This window comes from Pelmatolapia mariae, linkage group LG10_11 (assembly GCF_036321145.2).
Source record: "Pelmatolapia mariae isolate MD_Pm_ZW linkage group LG10_11, Pm_UMD_F_2, whole genome shotgun sequence".
In the NCBI taxonomy this organism is placed as follows: domain Eukaryota; kingdom Metazoa; phylum Chordata; class Actinopteri; order Cichliformes; family Cichlidae; genus Pelmatolapia; species Pelmatolapia mariae.
The window spans coordinates 73006292-73015103 of NC_086236.1; the positions used below are offsets into that span (position 1 = coordinate 73006292).

At 43.4% G+C, this 8812-nt stretch overlaps 1 protein-coding gene across 1 annotated transcript; it reads left to right on the plus strand.

Annotated features, from left to right (window-relative positions):
- Positions 1–215: 215 nt before the first annotated feature.
- On the plus strand, positions 216–8273 carry psmc4 (proteasome 26S subunit, ATPase 4). Its single transcript, XM_063487764.1, has 11 exons — positions 216–288; positions 787–885; positions 2798–2984; positions 3339–3485; positions 3646–3755; positions 4336–4429; positions 4553–4720; positions 4821–4897; positions 6670–6838; positions 7288–7343; positions 7833–8273. The coding sequence occupies exons 1-11, from the start codon at positions 256–258 to the stop codon at positions 7944–7946; spliced, it is 1254 nt and encodes a 417-aa protein (XP_063343834.1). The 5' UTR covers positions 216–255; the 3' UTR covers positions 7947–8273.
- The last annotated feature ends 539 nt before the right edge of the window (positions 8274–8812 follow it).

Below are 8812 nucleotides of genomic sequence, written 5' to 3' on the forward strand. Positions count from 1 at the left end.
TTTTTAAGTTGGCACTTTGAGTTAGTATCAGTGGCAAAATTACTCAAAGTTTTGAGTCAGTACGTGGAAATATTGAAATATCTGTCTCGAAACTTCGAGTTTTGATTTACAGATAGCATTTTTTTTTCTTTTTCCTTGGTTGGTGTTTGTAACGCTTACACTCCACTTCAGCAGGTGGCGCTAACGCACCTCTACTGTGATTTTCCAACCGCCGGTAAGCACTACGGAAGCCGTAGAGGAAGAAGAAACTCGAAGATGGAGGATTTGGTGTCTGTTGAGAAGAGTCCGGTAAGAATCGGTTTCCCCGGTTTTCCTTTTCTTACAGTAAATTCTGTGTGATGGGCTTTCGTAAACTCCCGTGTTAGAGTGTGTCTGTCAGCGTGTGTGTGTGTCGCACTTTGTTTTGCTGGTCGTTAAAATGGTGAAACGCAAACCTGCCGATTCATTCTCAGCGCCGCTGCTATGTCATCCAGTTAGCCGCTAATGTTAGCATCGCGTTCGCAGATCTCAAGGAAAATGATTTGTTTCTAAGTATGTGAGGAGTTTGTAAACCCGTACTCAGTAAATGTGTGTATTCATTAGTCAGATGATGGTTTAATTGCGGAACTCGGTGTTTTAAGCACCGCAAAGTAGTCAGTTATTGGTAGCTAGCTGTGAAAGTAGCTAATAATTGTGATGATTGTGTAAAGCAGCTGCTGTGCGGGTCTCTGTGATCTTGGATTTGTCCCTGAATACTGAGGGCTGTTTATAACTCCACATGTTTGTGTTTTATTGTCGCATTCGCAGGAAGACATGCCGGCGGTACTGAGCTCCAGACCTCAGACGGGACTCTCCTTCCTGGCACCAGAACCAGAAGATCTGGAGGACCTGTACACCAGATACAAGGTCTTATTATCTGCTGTTTAAGTTTCACAGATTTACACACACTTAAATGAGTCCACTTTGGTAAAAAGACTACAGGAGTCCTGAAAAATCCTGTCGTGAAAGGACACTGTTGGTTCTATAGGATTTTGCATTGAATGTTAAGCAGATGGTAAATGGACTGGTTCTTATATATCTTTGTACAACTTGCCTCATTCACCCATTCACACACCTGAGTGCATTTTAATGCACAGATTCACAACTTGGGGTTCATTATCTTGCCCAACTAGGGAATTAGAACCACCAACCTCCCAATTAGGCAACCTGCTCTACTTCCTGAGCTAGGAAGGTGAGAGGTGGGGGACACAGGTTCATGTAGAAGGCAGTTAGGTCCAAATTAGTGGGTTTTTCTGATTTCAAAGCTCTTCTCACATGGGCATCAGCAGGTTTCTACTGGGATGTGGTAGAAGACACAGGAGAAGAAGTGCAGCTGACTGAGTTGATCTGCTTCAGTAGCAAACAGCCGATTAATGGCGACTTCAAAACAGACCAAGTGAGAGACCCGTACTTATTTGAAGTCCATCGCCTGGAAAACATGCGTAGGCGGTGCATTATAAATCCAGGATTATACTTTGTTGGGTCCACTTGACAGAAATGTGGATGCATGTACCCTTTTGCCTTCAAACAAAATGTTGATGGTGTCATCAAGCTGCTCCTGTTTTGGTTGAAAGCATTGCAGCGGCTGGAAACAACGTCACATTTTGCTTCGTTTGAATTCAAATTTTTGTTTCTAATCATCATGTTAAACAACGTTTTTTTCACAAATCTCTCAGTCAGAACATGCTATATCATGCTTAGATGGAAGCTAGCGAGCTAACTTCCTGTTAACTTCTAACTCCGTTGAATTTAATAAATTCTGTTTTCATGGATGCCTGGATGTTAAACTTAATTGTTACACCTGGTAAAGCAGCAACGCTGATCATTTTATTAAAGATGAAAGAATTTAGACAGTTTTTAACTCTCAGTGATGCTGCAGTGTTCATTTGACTTTGGGACCTGAAGCAGATGGAGCTTTGGACCCAGATTACTCCGCAAGGCTCCTGACTACGGTAGCCGTAATGCTTCAACCGGTGCGGCTTCATAGCTTACCAAATTCGTACTAAAACATTTTTTGACAAATTTCTGCGCTATGTACCACATAAAATCGGTTCGAGGTGAGTAAGCACAACCACAATTCATACATAAGGCGCACTGTTGATTTTTGAGAAAATTTCAGCTTGTTATACGCACACTCTGGTGTGAGTGGCACATCTGTGTTTATTTTCATTTCAGTGACATATGTATACATGAGCAAGTATTATTACTATGAGATGCTGAAAGAAAGAAAAAAACCCAGAAAAACTTTCACCATCACTTTCCTGCTCTTTGAAATGTCGAGGAAAAGTGCCGAGCATGTACAATGTGTGGACATGGCCTCAGTAACAGTACCAATAGTTGAAGTGTTGAGAGGATGTTCAGGGTGAACATGTTTAATAACAGTTGCTTTTGTCTTTGGAACATTCAGTGTTTCTCAGCTGGGAAAAATAGAATCAAGTAAGGAATTTTTTACTCAGAATTCCACTTAGTGTGTGTGTGGTTAGGATAAACAGCCTGTGCTACTGTGGGCTGGTGGTCCCTGCAAGACAAAGTTTACAGTCAAAACGCCCTCTACTCAGGGCTTAACTGTGTCCCTCAGCACTCTCACATTTTGCTTCGTTTGAATTCAAATTTTTGTTTCTAATCATCATGTTGAATAATCCAGGTGAAGTTATTGTGGCCTGTTTTCATCGAGCAGCCTTCGGCATGGAAGCTGCAGATGTGACCTGCAGCTCCACCTTCATCTCCAGCAGGCTCTCACGCTGCTTTTCTTCTCTCCTCTTTTGCTGTCTTTTTGCAGAAGCTGCAGCAGGAGCTCGAGTTCCTGGAGGTGCAGGAGGAGTACATCAAAGATGAGCAGAAGAATCTGAAGAAGGAGTTCCTGCACGCTCAGGAGGAGGTGAAGAGGATACAGAGCATCCCTCTTGTCATTGGCCAGTTCCTGGAAGCTGTTGACCAGAACACAGCTATTGTTGGTTCCACTACAGGTACTGTGGGGGCAAAAAGGCAAACTTTAATAGATCTACTAAACCAAAAAAAAGGGTTCTCTATTAGCATAAATGGAATATTACATCACTTGGAAATCAGTAATAATTGTTTTTTGCTATCTTTCAGCAAGCTCTTTAACCTGACTGTATGATAAATAATTAAACCCATAGATTATAAATGAATGAAGCTGCAGATGATGCATACAGGCTTTATCATGTTCCGGCTTTCAGAGTCTTTTGGGAAAACCTGGATGAGATGTTCCGTGTGCCGTCAGTTAGTCAGTGTGGCGTGTACGCCTTAAATGTGTAATGAGCCCTGCTCCTCCTCCTCATTCCCCGTTGTCAACCTTTCAGGGTCGAACTACTATGTGCGGATCCTGAGCACCATCGACAGAGAGCTGCTGAAGCCCAACGCCTCGGTGGCCTTACACAAGCACAGCAACGCTCTGGTGGACGTGCTCCCCCCAGAAGCCGACAGCAGCATCATGATGCTGACGTCAGGTACGAAGACTTCAGGCTCTGACATGTTCAAGCTCTGTCGTGGAAACTCATCACAGTGGGCCAGAGCTTTCTTTGTTTCTGCGCTCGCGTCTCATTAAAAATATCTGAAGCTGGCGCGTTCACTTTAACCATCAGAGCTTGTGTGTGTTTCTGCTTCCAGACCAAAAGCCTGACGTGATGTATGCCGACATTGGTGGTATGGACATTCAGAAGCAGGAAGTGAGAGAAGCTGTGGAGCTGCCTCTCACACACTTTGAGCTCTATAAACAGGTCAGATATTCAAGTGACATTTTCACACTCGTCATGGTCCACACTGCTAAACGCCAGACGCACAAACAGTAACTAAAGCTGAGTGTTAACTACACCTGGTCTTAGCAGTGCAACACAAAGGTTAAGAAAGTTTTAAAAATGTAAAATGAGATTTACACTGAGCGCAGGGGTCGTCTATGCTTCCTAGACATGCTCCAAACTAGTCACATGTGTGAGTCATGTGATATGGATGTTGTGTCAGCGTTTGGAAAGTGAAGCCAGTGTAAAAATTAACCTTGATTCTTCATAATGACCTGCAGGGCCATTATTGTATAGTTGTGTATGAGAGAACCTCAGTAAAAACCTTCCTGATAGGTTTATGATCTCAGTCGCTGTTGAATAAAACATGTTAACTTTAAAAAAGACTCATTGGGGTATATATGTAGACTGTAGTACACAGCTACGGCCAGAAGGTGGCAGAAGTGCATGAAGATGTTTGTCAACAATGACTGTGCAACAAATGTAAACAAAGGATGTTACATGACTTATGTTTTTATCATGAACCACTCGGTCATATTCAGCCTTCTGACTCTTTCCTCAGATTGGCATCGACCCACCCAGAGGCGTCCTTATGTACGGACCTCCAGGCTGCGGTAAGACCATGTTGGCCAAAGCCGTGGCTCACCACACTACAGGTAAGTGCAGCAGGACGTGATGTACACCTGTAATACATTTTCCTTTAACTTTAAAAGGCTTTAAAGACTTTAATGTGATTTTTATAATAAGTTGTGTTTCACCGGTTTTCTCTCTGCCTGCAGCGGCGTTCATCCGCGTGGTCGGCTCTGAGTTTGTTCAGAAGTATTTGGGGGAAGGTCCTCGTATGGTGAGGGACGTGTTCCGGCTGGCGAAGGAAAACGCCCCCGCCATCATCTTCATTGACGAGATCGACGCCATCGCAACGAAGCGTTTCGATGCACAGACCGGAGGTACGAAACAGCCCGACTTTTATTTTTTTTCAGCCCTTTTCCTTCACGCGACTGTCTGCGTGACGAACTCAACCGTCTAACCTCCTCGTTTCCTCTGCAGCTGACAGGGAAGTGCAGAGGATCTTACTCGAGCTGCTCAATCAGATGGACGGATTCGACCAGAATGTCAACGTCAAGGTGAGCCGAGCCTCTTAACCGTTTCCCCCTGTGGCTGCACCACCTCTCTGCGTGCTGACTCGAGCTGCATCTCCATTCACTGCATCGTTATCACTGCGTCTGCTGTAATCCAGCTTAGAGAGCATCCCCGAGGCTCACGGCGTCATTCATCAGGACCTTAATTGGACACTTTGCCCTTCAGCTGTTTACACATGGAGTGCTGCTAAGACTTGTACAAAGAACTCCTTCCTGTTCTGATGAATGCTGTAACCCAGAAAGGTTTTTGGGGCAGATTTGTTTTTCTCTGCCAAAATAGTTCTTAGAGTGAGAAAAGTGCCAGAACCTTTGATTAAGGTCCGTAAATCCAAAGCTTGCAGGAATTTGGTGGTTAAAATGTTACAGATGTACGCGCTCAGAAATACTCAGGAACACTGTATCGTATTTATTCTCATTTTATCATTAACAGTTTTTATTTGTGCTTATTTATGCTCATATGTGAGGATATTTATCATATGTAACAGATTCATGTAGTGTAGGTAAATCTTATCTACTCTTTATGGTCTGAAGCTTGCTTTGAAGGTGATTGCTGGTCAATTGCAGACATTTCCAGGCTCTGGTTGCCTAGGTAACCCACTAATATATTTACTGTCAGGTTACATGCCAGTCGGCCTTTGCCTGTGCTCTCACTGGCAGTCACTTGAGGCGATCGCCTGAAAGCTGAGAAAAATTTCTCGGGTTATTTTCTGTTTTTTATAGTCGCTCGACGTGGGGAAATCTCACTGAGTTCATATGGTCTTCAGTCGCCACGTTGCTTCCAGTTTGGACGCAGCTCAAGTTGAGAGTAGTCCTCCAAAGAAATGATTATCCACTCTTCCAAATCATTTCTTCGCCATATCTCCAAAGTGAGCACCGCTTCAGTTTAACGCCTTTAATGAGGATCAGTCTGCCTGTCGTGACGCTGGTTTGGACCACTTTCTTAGTATGTTTATCTTCTTCTAACTCTGGATGTTTTCCCAGAATAAATATTCTGATACTGAATTCCTAACATATCACAGATGTTTTCATAAGTTCTTGTCCAAAGTCTCTGAACTTTACGTGACATAGAGCCTGGAGTAAATCATCCTCCTGTCCCGTCCAGTAAAAACAACACAATCTCTAAAGTTAAGTAACCTTTAGTTCATTGACATTAGTTTATTCTTCCACAGTATCCAGTCCCATTCTTCATCATCCCAGCAGAGAATAATACACAGAGACTGTGTGTTTTCTTCCAAAATTCAGAATTACTTTGTCAAGAAGTTCAGCAGCTATCGGAGCGTGTAAATTAGATCTAAAGGTTCGTAATGGCAGATCGCGGAGGACTTAAAAAATTGAGATCTAAGTATTCCAAATGCAATCCAAACTGGTACTTCATATAATAACCATTGTAAATAAATGGGAGATTAGTAATAAATAAAGCTCATTGTGCATTATCTTTTTATAAATAGTCGCAAATGACATGAAAAAGCAAAGATTTCTGACAACACGGCGCAGGCTCACTGCAGCTCGACGGTGTTTACAGCAGAGTGTTGTCACTCCCTGCTGTCCTCCATCACCTCCACCTGTTTGTTTTCTCTTTATTTTTCCTGTTTTTCATTTGAAGAGCTTAAGAGTTCAAGGAAACCCCTGTGGAGAGACAGTCCAAGTTAAAGAATAATCATGTCTGTGCCTTTATTAAGTGAACGCATCACATGTCACGATATGTTTACAATCATGTGCTTTAATAACATGTCAACCTCCGCCTTCCCCTTCTTCAGGTGATCATGGCCACCAACAGAGCCGACACTCTGGACCCGGCTCTGCTCCGTCCGGGTCGTCTGGACAGGAAGATCGAGTTCCCGTTGCCCGACCGCAGGCAGAAGCGTCTCATTTTCTCCACCATCACCAGTAAAATGAACCTGTCGGAGGAGGTCGACCTGGAGGACTGTATCCTTTTGGCCCTTAAGCTTATTTTGTTCGCCCCTCTTCAGTGTTCACCACAGCACGTAGTAACTGTCTCACTTCAGTTTTTCTCATTTAAACGGGTTCACTGTGAGTTTCTACGTTGTTGGGTTTCGTTTTCGACTCTGGGCTGTTGACTTCTTTGGCTGGAGGTTTTATTGTGTTCAGTCTGCGAGTCCTTCCATCTGCGTTTACTTTGCATGTCTGTCCTCCCCATTATTCACTTGGATTCAGGGCCGAACTGGTTTCGACACTCGCGTTTGGCATAAAACACACCAACGGCTTGCTTTGTATTGTAAAGTGTTAGAGATGAAAATGTGCTCCCTGCGTACTGTTTACATCGCACCTCCTCCATAGACACCTCATCACTGCTGCTGATTCATGTATTTGCATTGAATGCTGTTTTTGTTGATTCGGCCTTCACTGACACACAGATGTGGCCCGACCAGACAAGATCTCTGGAGCTGACATCAACTCCATCTGCCAGGAGGTGAGCTATGAGCTACACCAGCTTGTTTACACTGTTTTAAAATAATGTATCCATTAAGTATGAGTTATTAGTGATAACGTCTTAAATACAGTTTGGAGACGTCTTAAAATTTGACCTGCTGTGAGCTGAATGATACTTCTATCAGCCAGTTTTAAATGTAGAAGCTATTTTGAGCCGTTCGCTCCACGTGTTTAAATTTGAGAGAGTTTTACGTCCGATGCTTTTCCTGACGCCACCTAAAGGGGATTTGTGTCACCGGCTGGAATTGAATCGGCAACCTTTTGTTGACGACCTCTTCCTGAAAGCGTCGGCTCAATTTCAATTTAAAGCTACAAGATCTTAAAACAAGCGCCGAACATGGCCAAAAACCACCTGTGTGAGATTTTGTGTTTATTCTGGGAACTTTAAGTTAGACTTATAAAGGTTTTAACCTTATTTACTTTCATTAATAAGATAAAACTGATTACTTTTCTTCTTGTCTTGTCTCAGGCCGGCATGTTGGCCGTGCGAGAGAACAGGTACATCGTCCTCGCCAAAGATTTTGAAAAAGCCTACAAAACGGTCATCAAAAAGGACGAGCAGGAGCACGAGTTTTACAAGTAGACGGAAAAGAGCATCGGGAAGAATAAAGATGTCCAGACACGCGTCTGTTATTGATTTCTGTCTGTGTCTGTAACTACGGCGAGTCTTTTGTGAATTCACGACCTGCGTTGATTTTTGGACTCAATTTACTCACTGTGGCGCTCGTGGCCTCACGTCAGCCTGGCCCCGTGTCACACCACCATCTGAAGGAGTGTGTTTTCCTACAGGCGCTCCTCTGGTTCCTAAAATATTTGGCCCTGACTGTAGCTAGGATAGAGCATTTGTATCTGTGTGTACTCTGAATAACCCGAGAAATACATTAAAGATGTTTTCCATAAAAACAGGAAATGGTTTTTGATTGTTTTTCTACTTCTGGCTGAGCCATTAGAGCAGCAACAAATGTGTTTGTTATTCGATGGAGAATATTAAGCGGGAGGTCACTTTAATTGATTTAAACGCAGTCTCACATATTTTATGGTGGACCTTAGAGCCACAGCATTTTTAGATGCTTCGATGTTGACTTCATTTTTCAGACCCAGCAGTCGCTGCGTTGTCACCAATCCGGACCAGCACCAGCCTGTTCATTTCATCTTTGTGCGCACTGAAGCACCCGTTTAGACCTGATACTCACTCTCTGGGTGGGAATTGGGTTCATCAATGGGGATCAAACAACACAAAAGTTACCTGCTGTTCTTTAACGGTGTCATTAATGGCTAAAGTAATATCAGGTACAATCACAGCATTTACCAGATAAAATAGATAGATTTATTAATCAGCAGTGGGAGCCATACATGAGATAAATGTAGTCCCGTGTGGATAAACTCCTGCCGTTTTTTGGCCTCTGGAGTTGACAGAGTCGACTCAGATGGATGCCGGTGCTGGGCCGA